General features: G+C 45.7%; 1 protein-coding gene and 1 pseudogene across 1 annotated transcript; one reads left to right on the forward strand and one right to left on the reverse strand.

The window, feature by feature from the left end:
- LOC140722627 (uncharacterized) overlaps positions 1-18307 on the reverse strand; it is a 59068-nt pseudogene that overhangs the window by 30575 nt on the left and 10186 nt on the right.
- LOC140722616 (uncharacterized) lies at positions 1780-3468 on the forward strand. The gene is given in 2 exon segments (XM_073037321.1): positions 1780-3336; positions 3338-3468. Coding segments are annotated over 2 exon segments (1641 nt in total). The 3' UTR covers positions 3422-3468.

Here is an 18307-nt window from a genome sequence, read left to right on the forward strand (position 1 = left end):
GTGAGCTCAATTTCAACATTTAAGAGGTTTGTGTTGGTACCTGGATGGTAGAGGTGTGGGAGTGGGCTGTTTAAATAGTTCAGCACAAACTAGATGGCCCAAAGGGCCTGTTTCTGTGTTGAAATTTTCTTTGATAGTGACAAGAACATGAAATAATACAAAAATTCACTCTATCCCCTTTTGACAGCTGTGCGAACCAACCAGTCATTTCAGCAGGAATTTTTTATATGGCGTTAAAACTGTGGCACTTTAAGTTAATAATACATAAAAGAAGATCCCAGCTGCACGTCAAGAAAGACTATTTGCATGAGAGTGTTTCACTTACTGTGTGGCCAGGCACCCATGCAGTTCAGCAGGAACAGGGAATAATACCAATGGAGAGAGTCAGACTGAGCCAAGGCACAGATTGGAGATGACAGAAATGCCCCATTCTTATAGAGACAGGAAGAGCATCAGGGAGTTGATGGTCATTCCAGATACCAGCACTCTGCCCAGTCAGGAGTTGATTTAGATAGATAGATAGATAGATAGATAGATAGATAGATAGATAGATACTTTATTCATCCCCATGGGGAAATTCAACTTTTTTCCAATGTCCCATACACTTGTTGTAGCAAAACTAATTACATACAATACTTAACTCAGTAAAAAAAAATATATGATATGCATCTAAATCACTATCTCAAAAAGCATTAATAATAGCTTTTAAAAAGTTCTTAAGTCCTGGCGGTAGAATTGTAAAGCCTAATGGCATTGGGGAGTATTGACCTCTTCATCCTGTCTGAGGAGCATTGCATCGACAGTAACCTGTCGCTGAAACTGCTTCTCTGTCTCTGGATGGTGCTATGTAGAGGATGTTCAGAGTTATCCATAATTGACCGTAGCCTACTCAGCGCCCTTCGCTCAGCTACCGATGTTAAACTCTCCAGTACTTTGCCCACGACAGAGCCCGCCTTCCTTACCAGCTTATTAAGACGTGAGGCGTTCCTCTTCTTAATGCTTCCTCCCCAACACGCCACCACAAAGAAGAGGGCGCTCTCCACAACTGACCTATAGAACATCTTCAGCATCTCACTACAGACATTGAATGACGCCAACCTTCTTAGGAAGTACAGTCGACTCTGTGCCTTCCTGCACAAGGCATCTGTGTTGGCAGTCCAGTCTAGCTTCTCGTCTAACTGTACTCCCAGATACTTGTAGGTCTTAACCTGCTCCACACATTCTCCATTAATGACCACTGGCTCTGTCCAACTTTCGTTGAACCTCACTGTAACAGCGTGATACCAGATCAAACCTTGGCAACTCAAGTAATTTCATCTGAAATGTTGTCCTACGCCCATTGATGGATTTTGTAAATCTTTTTACAGGTTAAAAATGAGAAGGAATTCATCTCCAGGAAGCTCAATACACGGCACAGCAGTTTTGTTGTCTCTGTCTAGATATTTAAGAAGTGGAACAAGGGATCCAATTGACCACCCTTCCTGCCCAGACAGTGGGGAGGGATTCACTCGCTCATTTGACCAACTGGCATGCCTGTAATTTACACAGGAGAAAGGCCTTTCACCTGCTCAAACAGTGGGAATGGATTCTCTCGGTTATCACAATTAAAGGTACATCAGCAAGTTCACACTGGGCAAGGCCATTCATCTGTTCTGTGTGTGAGAAGGGGTTCAGTTGGTCATCCCACCTGTTGACACACCAATCAGTTCACACCACACCGGGCAGAGGCTGGTCATCTGCTGAATTTCTGGGAAAGGATTCACTCAGTCATCTGACCTAATGGCTCACCAGCGGGTTCACACTGGGGAGAAGCCATTCACCTGCTCAGTCTGTGGGAAAGGATTCACTCGGTCATCTACCCTACTGGTACATCAGCGAGTACACACTGGGGAGAAGCCATTCACCTGCTCAGTCTGTGGAAAGGGATTCACACTGTCATCCCGCCTACTGGTACATCAGCAAGTTCACACTGGGGAGAGGCCGTTCACCTGCTCAGTCTGTGGAAAGAGATTCACTCATTCATACCACCTACTGAGACATCAGCGAGTTCACACTGGGGAGAAGCCATTCACCTGCTCAGAATGTGGGAAGAGATACACTGAATCTTCCACCCTACAGAGACATCAGCGAGTTCACACTGGGGAGAAGCCGTTCACCTGCTCAGAATGTGGGAAGGGATTCACTCATTCATCCCACCTACAGAGTCACCAGCAAGTTCACACTGGGGAGAAACCGTTCACTTGCTCAGAATGTGGGAAGAGATTCACTCACTCATCCACCCTACAGACACACCAGCGAGCTCACACTGGGGAGAAGCTGTTCACATGCTCAGTCTGTGGGAAGACATTCACTAATTTATCCAGCCTGCAGAGACACCAGCGAGTTCACACTGGGGAGAAGCCGTTCACCTGCTCAGTCTGTGGAAAGAGATTCACTCATTCATACCACCTACAGAATCATCAGCGAGTTCACACTGGGGAGAGGCCGTTCACCTGCTCAGAATGTGGGAAAGGATTCACTCTGTCATCTACCCTACTGGTACATCAGCGAGTTCACACTGGGGAGAGGCCGTTCACCTGCTCAGAATGTGGAAAGAGATTCACTCATTCATCCCACCTACTGAGACATCAGCGAGTTCACACTGGGGAAACGCCGTTCATCTGCTCAGAATGTGGGAAAGGATTCACTCGGTCATCCCACCTACAGAGTCATCAGCGAGTTCACACTGGGGAGAAGCCGTTCACCTGCTCAGAATGTGGGAAGGGATTCACTCAGTCATCCCACCTACAGAGTCACCAGCAAGTTCACACTGGGGAGAAACCGTTCACTTGCTCAGAATGTGGGAAGAGATTCACTCACTCATCCACCCTACAGACACACCAGCGAGCTCACACTGGGGAGAAGCTGTTCACATGTTCAGTCTGTGGTAAGACATTCACTAATTTATCCAGCCTGCAGAGACACCAGCGAGTTCACACTGGGGAGAAGCCATTCACCTGCTCAGTCTGTGGGAAGAAATTCACTGATCTAGCCAACCTACAGAGTCATCAGCGAGTTCACACTGGGGAGAGGCCGTTCACCTGCTCAGTCTGTGGGAAGAGATTCACTGACTCTTCCACCCTACAGAGACACCAGCGAGTTCACACTGGGGAGAGGCCATTCACCTGCTCAGTCTGTGGGAAGGGATTCACTCAGTCATCCCACCTCCAGAGTCATCTGCGAGTTCACACTGGGGAGAAGCCGTTCACCTGCTCAGTCTGTGGGAAGAGATTCACTCGGTCATCCAGCCTACAGAGTCATCAGCGAGTTCACACTGGGGAGAAGCCGTTCACCTGCTCAAGTCTGTGGGAAGGGATTCACTCAGTCATCCCACCTACTGGCACACCTGTCAGCTCACAATGGGGAGTGGCCATTGTTATGAATCCCTAGGTTTTGTTTGCTGTGGACTGTCATTTTAAGAGAGAGAGAGAGAGATTAAGAAGGCAAATCAGTCTGACTTGCAGCTTGTTTTCATCGTGTGCAGCTTGTTTAGTTTTAACCGAGGACACAGACACTCAGAGTCAGACAGAGACGAAGGAGGAAAAATGGAAGCTTTGAAACTAGGGAACTAGTGGCCAAGGGTCACTGTTTGGTACTTTCCTTTGCCCACAAGGGTGGGCTAATTATCAATTCACCGTACATCGAATGTGTGGTTGTCACCTCATTTGACCCATAGGAGTGGATCTGATTTGGGGTATCCTGCAGAGGCCACTTATGTGTTAACCCTTGCCTGGCTGTGGTGTGGTAATTCATTTTAAGACGATACCCCTTATGACAAGTCACTTCGGGTGATAATTATTATGTGGATTTGGAAGGATGACAGATAAAATCTACAGCGACTGTTGTCTCATTTTACCACCATGGAACCTCTCAACATTTACCCTGGATTACAATTATCTCAATCATCACCTATTCTGTGGTTGAACTGAACTTTCATACTTTACCATCTCAAGACTCCAAGCCTTGTTTCCCCCGAGCTCAATAGTTTGGGAGTTATATTTATGCACATTTATACACATAACACTCACGAGGAAATCTGCAGTTGCTGGTAATTCAAACAACACACACAAAATGCTGGTAGAACACAGCAGGCCAGGCAGCATCTATAAGGAGAAGAACTGTCGATGTTTCAGACTGAGACCCTTCGTCAGGACTAACTGAAATGAAAGATACTAAGAGATTTGAAGGTAGTGGGGGGGGGGAGGGTGAAATGCGAAATGATAGGAGAAGACCGGAGGAGGTGGGATGAAGCTAAGAGTTGGAAAGGTGATTGGCGAAAGTGATACAGAGCTGGAGATGGAAAAGGATCATGGGACAGGAGGCCTCAGGAGAAAGAAAGGTGGCGGGGGGAAGCACCAGAGAGACATGGAAAACAAACAAACAATTAAATATGTCGGTGTTGGCGGAAGAGGGGCATTAACAGAAGTTGGTGAAGTCCATGTTCATCCCATCAGGTCGGAGGCTACCCAGCTGGTATATAAGGTGGTGTTCCGCCAACCTGAGTTTGGATTAATTTTGACAGTAGAGGAGTCCATAGATAGACATATCAGAATGGGAATGGGACGTGGAATTAAAATGTGTGGCCACTGGGAGTAGTCTGTTGCTGCTGGTTCATTTCTAAAGTGTTACGGTTTGTAACAAAATGGGGCCTGCGTCTGGGATATGAACAAATTTGAGGATTGATTTAATATCGATTTCATTGGGGAAATCCCTTTTGATTTATTTGTGTGTGGAAAATCAGCAGCAATGGATGTTGATAGATATCTGGAAGTGTGAACCTCTCAGTCATTAGAGAACACCAGAAGGATTGAGTTATTTGGTATTGCTAAAACGTTAATACTTGCTAAGGTGAAATTGACAATGAGTAGGGCACAGATGCAGAGGATAATAGCTGAACATTATATATCTGAGGGTGTGTTTAAAGTCGAGGAGTTGGAGTTGTTTCCTGAAAGTAAACCTAGTGAGCTTGAGCTCCAGTACAAGTTAGAAAAATTAAAGATGGAGGCTCCTGAAAGGCAAACGCAGTTTCAGGCTGGAGAGGCAGAAAAGCAGAAAGAAAATTCTCTTACAAAGTGTAATTAAGGGGAAGGCTTAGCAAGCCTATTCTGCTTTGACAGTTCCTGAAGCAGCTTATTATTTATTTATCTATGCTGCCCCAATCATCGCCACTGGGCTATAAATGTGCAGGAGCAGTGTGTGGTTCAGTGCTTTGCTCAAGGACACACATGCTGCCTCGGCTGAGGCTCGAGCTCATGACTTTCAGATCGCTAGTTCAACACCTTAACCACATGGCCACGCATCACACATTATGACCTCGTGAAGCAGGCTGTGCTCAAAGCTTACGAGTTGGTCCTAGAAGCAGACAGGCAAAAGTTTAGACATTTGAAGAAATCTGTGAACCAGACATACGGAATTTGCTTATGAGAAATTTGTGTGTTTTGACCGTTGGTGCACATCTGAACATGTAAATGCTGATTTTAGCAGCTTGAAAGAGTTGGTTTTAATTGAAGAATTCAAAAAGTGCATCCCTGATGACATAAAGACGTATCTAGATGGAAATGATGCTGCCACGATGCAGGAATCTGCTAGATTAGCAGATCAGTTTGCTTTAACTCATAAAGTTATGTTTACCCTGAATAAGAGTTTCCAAAAGGCACTTGTCAAGTTGTGGGTAAACCGAATGAGTTCACCCCAGTGGCCTGTACCTGCATTCGGTGAACCCTTTTCCAAAGTTATAGTGGATTGTGTTGGCCCATTGCCAAAGACTAAAGCTGGCCATCAGTATCTGCTAACTATTATGTGTACTGCATCCAGATTCCCAGAGGCAATACCTCTCAGAAATATTAAAGCTAAAACTGTGGCGAAGGCTCTTACCAAGATTTTCACTTTATTCGATTTGCCTTAAGAAATCCAGTCTGATCAAGGATGTAATTTTACATCTGGATTATTCCAGCAGGTAGTTTCTGAACTGGGAGCAAAACAAATTGCATCATCTGCATACCATACAGAACCACAAGGGGCTTTAGAAAGATTTCATTCTACCCTCAAAACAATGATTAAGACATATTGTGTTGAAAATGGAAAAGACTGGGATGGATACATTTGCTTTTGTCCACAGAAAGAGAGTCAGTACAGGAATCACTGGGCTTTACTCCATTTGAACTTGTATTTGGTCGCAGAGTGACCTTTGACCTTGTTAAAAGGAATGGTGGATTGATGTTAACTCAGTAGACTATGATTTGAAGTTCAATAATAAACTACACCAAGCCTGTAGTCTAGCGAGACAAAACTTAAAGATTTCTCAGGACAAAATGAAGTGTTGGTTTGATAAGCGGGCTTGCGAATGAAAATACCAGGTGGGAGATAAGCTGCTTGCCTTATGTTGACAAATCCACTTCAGGCGAAATTCAATAGACCGTATGAAATAGTCTCCCAAAATAATGATGTGAATTATGTTAGTAAAACACCCAGCTGACTTGAACTAACACAGGTGGTACACATAAATATGATAAAGCCTTTTTTGACAGGCAGGTACCATCTGTGTTGTTGTGTGTTGTTGTCAAAACAAATGAAACTGGCAACCCTGAGAATGAAACTATTGACTCATCTGAGACTTTTCACAAGCCAAACATGGTCCCAGTTAGGCCAAAGAACTCGGTTGTTCCAGAAAACACTGCTAACAAGTTGTCTCATCTGCAGCCAAAGCAACAACAACAGCTGAAGGAATTAATTCTGAAGTTTAAAGATTTATTTCCCGATGTCCCCAAGCAAACCACGGTCGCAGTACATGATGTAGACGTTGGTCAAGCCAAACTGATTAAACAACACCCATATTGCATGAACGTAGAAAAGTGTAAATTGGCTGACCAGGGAATTGAGTATATGCTGGAGAATGGTATTATTAGGCCGTCAAAATGAGATTGGAGTCACCCTGCATTATTGTGCCCAAACCTGATGGTCATGTTAGATTTTGCACTGATCATAGAAAGGTAAATGCAGTAACAAAAACAGATGCCTATCCTATCCCTAGAGTGGATCATTGCATCGATAAGGCTGGAAAAGCTAATTTCTTACAAAGATTAATCTGTTGAAAGGGTATTGGTGTGTTCCATTGACGGACAGAGGTAGAGAAATTTCTGCATTTGTGACACCATCTGGGTTGTATGAATACAAGGTTTTTCCTTTTGCTCCAGGAATCAGGTTTAATAGCATCGGCATATGACATGAAATTTGTTGTCCTTGCAGTAGCAGTAGAACCTATTTCATAACAATAGTTTTTAACAATTGTGATTTAAAATAAGAATATACATATATATATATAGTACAAAAATAGAAAAAATTTGTAATAACCTATTTTAATTTTGTGGAGCAATTTGACTGACTGGGTGTTGCTTTGGAAATTCTGAGGTGAAGCTGAACTAAACTTTACACATTTATGAGAAGCTCAGAGAAATAGAAAAGGCTAAATTCTCACATAAACGGGTCATACACCCAGAAACATCGGCTGCACTTCAGCGCCTCAAAACAGTGGAATGAAACAACAGAAACTATTGCAGAGAAAAAAACATTGTCCACCCACAATGAGAGGACGTGACAGATCCGGATCTCACTGCCTTGTCTGAACGGGGAAAGATGAAGCTACACGGACACGTAGAGCAGTGACCCGCAGATGCTGCAGATCTGCAGAAAAACATGAACGGGAAACGGGATCAGGTGACGGGTGGAGAGTCTCCCACCTGAACCGGTGACTCTGCTCCTCTCCCCTCACACACTGCCCGACCCATCCGCCACATTCCCCACATTATTCCATATTTACCCCAGATACATGTTTATTTTTCCACACCATATCTTCCCCGATCCCTTTCCCTCCACCTCCAGGTCACAGAGTCACCGGCTCAATTCCCATCCAGGTCCAAAACATGATTCAGACCCAAACAGGAAATGTTCACGTTTCATTTAAATCAGCTCTGTGTTTATAAACACTAATTTCTATTCACATTCCTCCAGAGCCTTGCTGGACAGGAACACTGAAACATCAGGCGAGAAGCCACAGGAGGAGGCCATTCAGCCCCTCTAACCATCAGCAAGATGGCGGCTGTTCTCCCATCTCAGCCACATGTTTCTGTCCGATCCTCATTTCCTCGATCCCTTCGGTCTCCACACTTCTGCCGGCCTCTGTTTTATGTGAGGACGATCACTGAGTCTTCACCGCCCTCTGTGGAGGGGATTTACAGACATTCATCACCCTCGGAGTGAAGACATTTCCCCTCATCACAGTCCCAGACAGTCCATCCCTGTTTCAGAGACGGGGATCCCTGGTTCAGCCGGTAATGATGTTGTGCATTTCAATGTGTTCTCCTCTCAGTCCTCGATTCTCCAAATGAAAGGGTTATCACATTTGATCTTTCTTCATATGATGACCCCACCGCTCCAGGGATCAGTCTGGTGAATCTTCATTGCACTCTCTATAACAAATACTCTCTTTGTTCATCCTCTATGGAATTAATTTCCATCTTCTGCAGCCCCGTGTTGCCCCAACCACTCACCTCCCACCCCTGTCACTGTTTCCACCTTCCCACCTCCCCCTCACCTGGATCCACCTCTCACTCCCCAGCTCTTGCCCCATCCCCACCCCTCACCTCTTTTCTCTGACTATTTCCCGTCCACTCTTAGTCCAGAGGGAGGGTCTCGGCCCGAAATGTTGACGGTCCATTTCCCTCCACAGATGCTGCCCGACACACTGAGTTCCTCCGGCAGTTTGTTCTTTGGTCTGTATAACCCGTGTTAGTATGGGAAGTGGGATTTTACACCATATTCCTGGTACAATCTCAACAAAGCACAAATAATTGTCACTTTGCCCGGACCATTGGCCCCGCTTGCAGGGCAACAGTCTTCTTCTGTTTGCCCCCAATGTGGTGAATCCCTCTGCTCGCCACCACCGTGGGCCCAGACAATTCCACAGATGAGCCCCTCCTGTCCCCACCGGGACAAACATCCTGTCCGCCCCCTCTCACACCATCTTCATCCTTTCAATAAAATCCCCTCTCTCCCTCCCTCCCCGGGGAACCGGCATCAAACCGACGGGCCGAGCGGTCTCCTCCTACCTCTCAGCGATACATCAGACTCCGGCCGCAGGAGACGCTTCACAAACGCCCCGACTTCCCTCGGAGGGAAATGGAAATAAATCAGAAAGCGGACATTTACTTTGAGGTTTTCTCCGCTCTGATGAGGCGGTCGGCGCTTGAGCGGGAGACGGACTCAGCGGGGTAACGCCCATTCGGCTTGTCCGACTCTGCGACTGGCTGTAACCAGTGATTGACATCGCTTCGCACCAATGGGAATAGCGCAGCTCATTCATCCTCTGTTGACAGCGGTGGGGGCGGGGTGGTCACGTGATTATTAGCCCAGCCGTTAAACCGATAAATTTCGAGCACAGAAGCGCGTGGGTGACGTAAGACACCGCGCACGTGAGAGCAGATCCCGGTGTGGGGAGCCCGTGTGTGACGTCAGGCGCGTGGGGGGAGGAGCTGTGTGACGTCACCTGCGGGAGAGCGCTGACATTTAAAAACACCTTAACGGACTTTTCAGTTGGACAACAACATTAATCACGGGTTTCATCACTGAATCCAGTGTTGTGGGATGTAAAGTCCCCTGTTATGTGTCCGGCTGTGCCGTGTTGTTGGTGGAGTGGGCAGCGTGGTGTTTGTCTCGATTCGGGTCACAACACCAGAATTGCCAGCGGGGTCCCCACACAGAAAACCTCTCGTCCCTGCAGTCTTTGTCTCCCGGTAAACCCAACCATAGTGGACAATAGATACTCCTTCCTCTCAGAGTCAGGGAATCATTCAGACAGCTGATCGCTGAGAGGAATTATATTTATTGGTCATTAAAGTTCACCCAGATTCGTTTGGACGGATTTGATGTGGAGTTCGGTGTGTCACAGTGAAAGGACCGGACGGCCGAACTCTCTCCGTTGTCCAAACATCCTTCCAGGTGAGGCGACACTTCACCTGTCAATCTTCCGGGGTCTCCTGTTGTGTCCACTGCTCCCGATGCGACCGCCTCTACACTGGTGACACCGGCTCCTCCGCAGTTGTGCGGGGTAGGGGTGCTTTTTTTTATCGGGGGTCGATATTATTGTTCCCTTTTGTGCGGGAGGTGTGGGTTTTGGGAGTTGATGATCAGGATGCCGTTAGATTTTTATGCGGGGTGGGCGGGGTAGGAGTTTGATTTTTCTCTGTGACCGACTTTCATGCTCTTTCTTTGTTTCGTGGTTCTTTGGAGAAGAAAAAAACTCAGTTGTTTATGGATACCTGCTTTGATAATAAATTAACCTTTGAACTATCCGCTCCGAGCGGGACTTCCCGGTGTCCAAACAATTTCATTCCGATTCCCATTCCCGTTCCGATGTGTCAGCCCAACTTATACCAAGATGAGGCCACCCTCAGCGCCCAGCATCAACAACTGATATTCTGTCTATGTACCCCCACCCCCAACCTGATAGCATGAATATCGATTTCTCCTCCCGGTGAACAAATCTCCCTCTCACCCCTCCCTCTCTTCCTCTCTGACTTTTCACGTCGTCTCACCTGCTTATCACTTCTCTCTGGGTCCACTGCTCCATCCCTTTCTCCTATTCTCCACTCTCCTCTCCTGTTAGACTCTATTTTCTTCTGCTCTGGAGCTTTCCCACCTACCTGGTTTCACCTGTCACCTTCCAGCGAGACATTTCCTCGCCCGCCCCGATTTTATTCAGGTATTTCCCTCATTCCATCTCATTTCTGAAGGAGGGTTCAACTGGAAACGTCGACTGTTGACTCTTCACGATAGATGCTGCCCGGCCTGCTGAGTTCTGCCAGCATTTTATTTGTGTTGCTCTGAATTTCCAGCATCTGCAGACTTTATCGTGTTTGTGATTTACCTCTCCGTTGTCCCTCCGGCCTCCGGTGGCGCTGCGTGGACCTCCGCTCACCCGCGGCGATGTGCAGACCTCCGGCCGTGGGTGTTGCTGCCGCGAACCTCCTGCGAAACGCAGGCGCGGTACCGACCACGACTTTCGTCGGTGGTTCTCCCATTCGGGCGGCGGGGGCTGATCCTAGGTTTGTGTAGATCGAGGGCTTGCTGCAGTGGGAAAGGGCCCCTTCCCCTAGCCCAGGTCCCTCTCTGCCTCTCTCCCCTTTCAACTTTCTGCTCCTTTATCTCTACAGTTCCTTCATGCTTATCCCCTCCCCCCTTTATCTTTCCTCTGATTGGCTCTCCACCTGGCGCCTCTAGCCCTTCCCCCTCCCCCATCTCTATTACTGGGCTTCGGCCCTCTCTTTCCCCCCCCCATTCCTGATGAAGGGTCTCGTCCCGAAACGTTGGCTGCTCTTTTCTCACGGATGCTGAGTTCTTCCAGCGTTGTGTACGTTTTATTTGTGATTTACCTCTCCTTTGCCCCTCCCGCCTCCGGCCACTGGTGGCGCTGTGCAGACCTCTGTCCACCGGTGTTGCTTCTGAGTACCTCTAAACGCAGGCGCGGCGTTTCTCCTATTCGGGCAGCGGTGAGTAAGGGGTTGTCTGTCTGTGTGTGTGGATAGAGCTGATAGGTGGATGTATAGGTGTGGGGTGAGTGGTCGGATGAGGGATGTGGGAGCAGAGTAGTGATCGGACGTTCTGTAACCCAGGGAAGAGAGGTTCCGGGACAAAATAAGTTGTTAACTAGGGAGAATCTGGGCAATTGCATGAGCCAATTGGCATGTCCTTTCAGGAAGCAGCAATTCTCTGTTCATATTAATTACTGTGTAATCTTGCTGTTAACATTGTGTTTGTTACAAAGCCGCAGAGTCTGCGAGACCATGGGCTGCAACTGCAGATTGAGAAGTGGGGGGGGGGGGGTGGGAGGTCACTGACCTTTGCATCAGAGGAGGACATGGGGTTGTACAGATGGTTCGGATCTAGTGGGACATCCGGTGTTTGCAAAGGGAGAAAGAGTTTTAACCAGCGAAGCATGGTCAGAGGTGGAGGGGTACAGGAGCCGCCTGACAGATCGTTCTACAGTAATTGTATTTTTATATAATCTCACAGATGGTGACTGAGGAAGAAGCTTGTTGAGGGAGGATACCCGGGGGTGAGCAGGTCAGACACAGTATCAGGAGAGTGACAGAGATGTGATTTCCTGTGTCACAGGTACAGACAGTTGTCTCCAGTGAGGAGTTAGTGTGGAGATGCAGTTTCCCTGGAGGTGGAGGAAAGAGGACACACCAACAGGTGGAACCAGCTGTGGGAAGACACGGTTTGTCAGGTCTGACGACGAGCTGAATGTACCATAACCTTCAGACTGAATCAGAAAACCATTCTGAGGGTATTTGAAATGTCAGAAGCAGGGGAGATGTGATCCCATGTCTCCATCAGACCCTCAGTGAGATGGTTCCAGTTTATAACGTGCAGGGATGAAAGCACAGTGTTTGGAGTCTGATTTAATCACTTATTCTGACACAGTGAGAGGGTTAGTTTTGCTGTAAGGCAGCAACATTAATGGAAGAAGACACAGGAACTTCATCAATTGCCAGTTGTTCAGCAGAAATGATCAATTGGTATATTACCTTGACAGAATCACATATTCCCAGTGGTGACAAAGGGGTGCAGTCTGGTTTATTTCAGGTTGGAGAGGGGTGAGAAGTTTTGAAATCAATGCCTTGCGGTGCCACCATCGATAATTTAGCATGTCCGGAGTGGTGGATCACACAGCACGGAAACAGGCCTTTGGCCGGCCATACCTGTTCTGACCATCCACTCACTGTCTACACTGGTCCCATTTATCAGCACTTGGTTCACAGCCGACTGTATCTCGGCAGTTTCAATGCTCATCCTCTTCATAAATGTTGTGAAGGGACCTGCCTCCACCACCACCTCGGGCAGTGTGTTCCAGATTTCAGCTACCCTCTGAGTGAGAATTCTCTTCCTCAGATCCCTCTAAACCTCTTCATCCTCTGCTTAAATCCATGCCCTCTGATCTGTGACACCTCTGTCCCAGGATTGTGGCCGATATGGGCATCAGTGAGGCCTTTGAGAAGGTTCAGCATGGTAAGTTGCTGTGGAAAGTCAGATCACACGGGATCCAGGGAGAGCTGGCTCACTGGATGCACAGTTGTCTTGATGGTAGGAAGCAGAGAGTGATGGTGGGAGGCTGTTATTGGACTCGAGGCCCGGGCCTAGTGAGGTTCCCCAGGGTTACACCCCATTGCTCTCATTATTCATTGATATTTAATTATATTTGCATTTGCACAGTTTGTTGAATTCTATGCTCCACTTGATCTTTTATTGATCCTGTTAACATTTTATAGATTTGCTAAGTGTTCCTGTAGGAAAAACATTCTCAGGGTTGTATGTGGTGACATATATGTACTCTGATAATAACATTTACTTTGAACATCAACCACTGCTACTTGTCATTTGGATCACTAATTTGGTTAAGAATATACAGGATATGGAGAGTAGATTTGCAGCAAGTTCAAACAATTAGTTTTTCTGAAAGATATTAAGTATAAACACTCGGCTTTGTTTCCCTCTCCGCACTCGACCACCCCTCCCCTTACTGTCTTCCCTCTCTGCCCCGTCCTCCCTCTCACCCTGACATTGGATATACGTTCAGGGTGAAAGTGAATTACTTTCGGGGAATCTGAAGGGGAATTCTTCACTCGGAGGTTGGTGAGAGTGTGGAATGAGCTGCCAGTGGAAGTGGAGGATGTGGGTTTGATTTAGACACTAAAGAGGAATTTGGGCAAGGACGTGGATGGGAGGTGTATGGAGGCTCTGGTGCAGGTAGTTGGAAATGGGCAGTAACAACAAAAACAGGTCAGCATTGACTGCAAGTTTCAGTGCTGCTTGGCTCTGTGATACTAATAATATTGTAATTTGTAATTTCCACATTTAGTACATTGCTACTAATGTCTGAACCCAGAAATTTACTCAAACAAGAATTGAAAGACTCTTAGCTGGCTACAGAAAGTGTTTACAAGCTGTGATACTTGCCAAAGGGGGTGTTACTAAGCACTGACCATGCAGGGTGCCCAAACTTCTGCTTCTGGCCCTTATCTTTTTTTGCTATTTTGAAACTGTAAAAAATGGAAATAAAATGTAATCTTGCTTAAAATGTTAAAGAAATTTGTCATCTTTAACTTTGTGCCTTTTGTAATCAGGTCATCTTTTACTCACTTAGCTATTCACAGTAACAGAAATTTTGAACAGGGGTGCCTAAACTTTTGCATGTCACTGTGTATATCCTGTGCCTTCCAAACTGCTTCCAAAAATTCCAGCCATTGCTGCACTGTTTTCGTCCCTGCCCGTGTTCTTTTTAAATAAATTTTGACCTATTTTTTTCTCATGCCTCTCTAATTCTTTTTATTCCACATTTGACTTTAACTTCTCCTTCTCTAATGTCGGGGTGAATTTGATCACATTAAGATCACTTGCCCCTGAGGGTTCATTGAACTTCAGTAACCTAATTAATTCTGGTTCATTACAACTCCCAATCCTGAATAGCTGATCCCCAACTGGGCTCAGCCACGAGCTGCTCTAAAAAGCATCGTGTAGGCATTCTTGGAAATTCCTCCTCTTCAGACCAACACCATCCTGATTTTCCTAATCACCTGCATGACAATCCCCTATGACTATTGTAACATTGCCCTTTGGCACGCATTTTCTATCTCCCATTGTAATTTCAGGACCTCATACTTATTACTGTTTGAAGGTTTCTGTACAATTCCCATTAGGGATTTTTTTTTTACATTTGCTGTTCCTTAATTCTACAACTTCCAACCCTTTGCCACCTCTTTCTAATGATTTTATCTAATATTTTACCAACAGAGCCACACAACGCTACTACCAGCTTGTTTTTGTCTTGTTCTTTCAATAAATATATAAGTATCTGAGAAATAAGAGGAACTGCAGATGCTAGAAATCTGGAGAGCTACACACAAAGTGCTGGAGGAGCTCAGCATGTCAGGCAGCATCTATGGATGGGAATCAACATTTCAGGCCAAGACCCTTCACCGGGACTCTTGATACCCACGTATCTGGAATATCAACAAGCAATTAAATAGAAAGTAGTGCGAAATAGGGAAAACTTTTGACAAAATTTAGTTCACGGCACGAAAAGTCCTGTCAAACAGAGCTCACTAGTTAATAAATAAAACAAAGGCAATAAACACTTTCTTCAATACCGGCATTGACTTATTAATAAGAAAAATACATTGGTCCCATTTCAATCAGTAAAACTTACAAAGGTAAATACGAACTTTAGAAAGCTTTAGAAATGAGTATTTACACTGAAACCCACTTAGATTAACACTACCTTGGACAGAAGGAGGAAGAGAAATAACACACGAGGAAAGATCACACAACAGTCAGATAAAACTTCTATATTTTCAAGAAAAATTAACTGGATTCAGCACTCCATGTGTGTATATACAGTTGTGATACGGAATACAGATCAGAAAAATTAAATGAGAGGCCAACTCAGAAAAATAAATCATCACTCTGGAAGAAAACATTGAGAAGTGGAATGAGTATGGCATCACAACAATCTGAGCAGATCAGATGTTGACAAGGAAGCATCGAGCACCTGACTGAGAGTTGGACTCCTCTTCCCAGAAACAGAGGGATTCCTTGCAGGAATACAGGACAAGCTGGTTAACAAAAGGGGAAAAAAAATCAAAAATACATACAATATTGTTTGTATTTAAGGCAGTAAGTGCAGAAAAGGCCAAGATAAACCAGACACAATCCAACACATTCCAGGATCCAGCAGGAATTTAGCTCAATCTGATTACTTATAAAGATACAATATCATTCACCAAATTCTTGCTTTAAATACTGACTCATGATTGCCCACCATCACTTCATACAGGCACCGTAAGTTCAAGCCTGATCCAGTTTTAGAGTCAAAATCCTATAAATTATATGACAATCAATACATTGTTACAGATAGGACAATCCATAATAACTATCCAGATATAATATTACAGGATAAACAAGCGGGAATAACACCCTCAATAGCTGAAACCATTCCCAACACACAGATGTCACACGGGTATAGTTTGTGTCATCAGTCAAACCACCAAAAGATTTTCTCTATCAATCTGCTTCCAAATGTTGCTACTCTGTCATTTGTTGCCACGCCCCGCTGCTGATTCCCTTCTCATAATAAGTTCTTACCCCGACCATCGTCCAGATCCCCAAACTCTGCCCTGTCCAGACCCGCCTCTGGTTTCTAACCCTGCTCCATTGAACATCCATCTAATGGTTTCCCATTCTGCTTTCAGTCTTTAGAGGACAGTGGTGTTTTCGACAACCCTTTAGAAGCAGAGAAAATGACCCACAATGTGGAAATGAGCCATGAGTAAGGAGGGTAACTCCAAAATTAATTCTTCCTCAGCACAGAGATTTCAGGGGTAAAGAACAGCTCAGACAGAACTGCAATCAGCTTAACTTCTTTAGTCTGCAGAGAATTCAAGGGAAAGCACTTCACCCACAGAGTGGTGACTGTTTGGAACCCACTACAGAGAGAGGAAGAGGTGAAGAACAGGGGAAGATTTAAAAGGACTATCCTGGAACAGAATCACTAGCAGGGTCCAGCCGGTCTGAGTTTACTCTCTACTGTACAATAGTTGTGATGTAAATTCACTAAGTACCAAGGACAGGGTTTAAAATGGAACTGATTTATTTGTCTCAGATGCAGAATATTAAACTCCTGTCCCATTAAAGGTGAATATGCAGCAGAAGAAACTCCTCCCATGCCCAGTGACCAGGGTGCAGAACTGGGTGTGGTGAGCAGCAGCAATAATTGCAGAGTTCAGCACCGACAGTCACTCTCGAAATTGCATTCAGCAACGGTGATGGACAAATATCCAGCATGAAGCTTATTGAAACTTTCTCCCCAGTGTGAACCCGGTAGTCTGTCACAAGTGTAACACGCTGTAAGGGTTCACTGCCAATGTAATGGTTTCTCTGTAGCAGCAATGTTTAGGTTATGACTAGAGATAACAGGGTTTTGGAGTGCAAGGCTTTCCGATGGCAGAAATGCTTTTTTTCTTGTGAGTCTGGAAGAGAGATTATTGTGTTTTTTTGCTGGGGAGAGATGAGGAGACATGAATGGAGAGAGTGGGCCCTTTTTCTTTTTTTTTGTTTTCTTTACTAACCCTATAGTCAGAGAATGAATTATAAAGATCAATCATTAAATCACATATTGTGTTATTTCAGGGGACACACCACACAGCATCCACCCAAATGAGATTTCTTATGTTTGACCGGGCTGGGTGGCTATCACCCCCTTATATTAAGCTGCTAGCTGAAGCGAGGGTTACATCAGTTAGATGACTGAGTGAGTCCCTTTCCACATTCACAGCAGCTGATTCGCCTCTCCCCACTGTGAACCAGGTAGTGTGTCATAAGGATAGATAAGTGAATGAATCCCTTCCCACATTCACAGCAGGTGAACGTCCTCTTCCCCGTGTGAACTCAATGATGCACAATTTGGTTGATTTGGCTGAGAGATACTTTTCCCAAAGAGGCCTCTACTCAGTGTGAATTCGCTGGTGTCTCTGTAGTTGAAATGACTGAGTGAATGCCTTCCCACAGTCTGAGCAGGTAAACGGCTTCTCCCCAGTGTGAATTCGCTGATGTACCTTCAGTTGGGATGAAAAAGTGAATCCCTTCCCACAGTCTGAGCAGGTAAACGGCTTCTCCCCAGTGTGAATTCACTGATGTACCTTCAGTTGGGATGAAAAAGTGAATCCCTTCCCACTGTCTGAGCAGGTAAACGGCTTCTCCCCAGTGTGAATTCACTGATGTACCTTCAGTTGGGATGAACAAGTGAATCGCTTCCCACAGTCTGAGCAGGTAAACGGCTTCTCCCCAGTGTGAATTCGCTGATGTACCTTCAGTTGGGATGAACAAGTGAATCGCTTCCCACAGTCTGAGCAGGTAAACGGCTTCTCCCCAGTGTGAATTCGCTGATGTACCTTCAGTTGGGATGCACAAGTGAATCGCTTCCCACAGACTAAGCAGGTGAACGGCCTCTCTCCAGTGTGAATTCGCTGATGTACCTTCATTAGGGATGAGCAAGTGAATCCTTTCCCACAGACTGAGCAGGTGAATGGCCACTCCCCAGTGTGAACTGACTTGTGTACCAGTAATTCGTGTGACTGAATGAATCCCTTCCCACAGTCTGAACAGGTGAACGGCCTCTCCCGAGTGTGAATTCGCTGATGTTCCTTCAGAGGATGAT

Source organism: Hemitrygon akajei, unplaced genomic scaffold (genome assembly GCF_048418815.1).
Source record: "Hemitrygon akajei unplaced genomic scaffold, sHemAka1.3 Scf000082, whole genome shotgun sequence".
Taxonomy (NCBI): Eukaryota; Metazoa; Chordata; class Chondrichthyes; order Myliobatiformes; family Dasyatidae; genus Hemitrygon; species Hemitrygon akajei.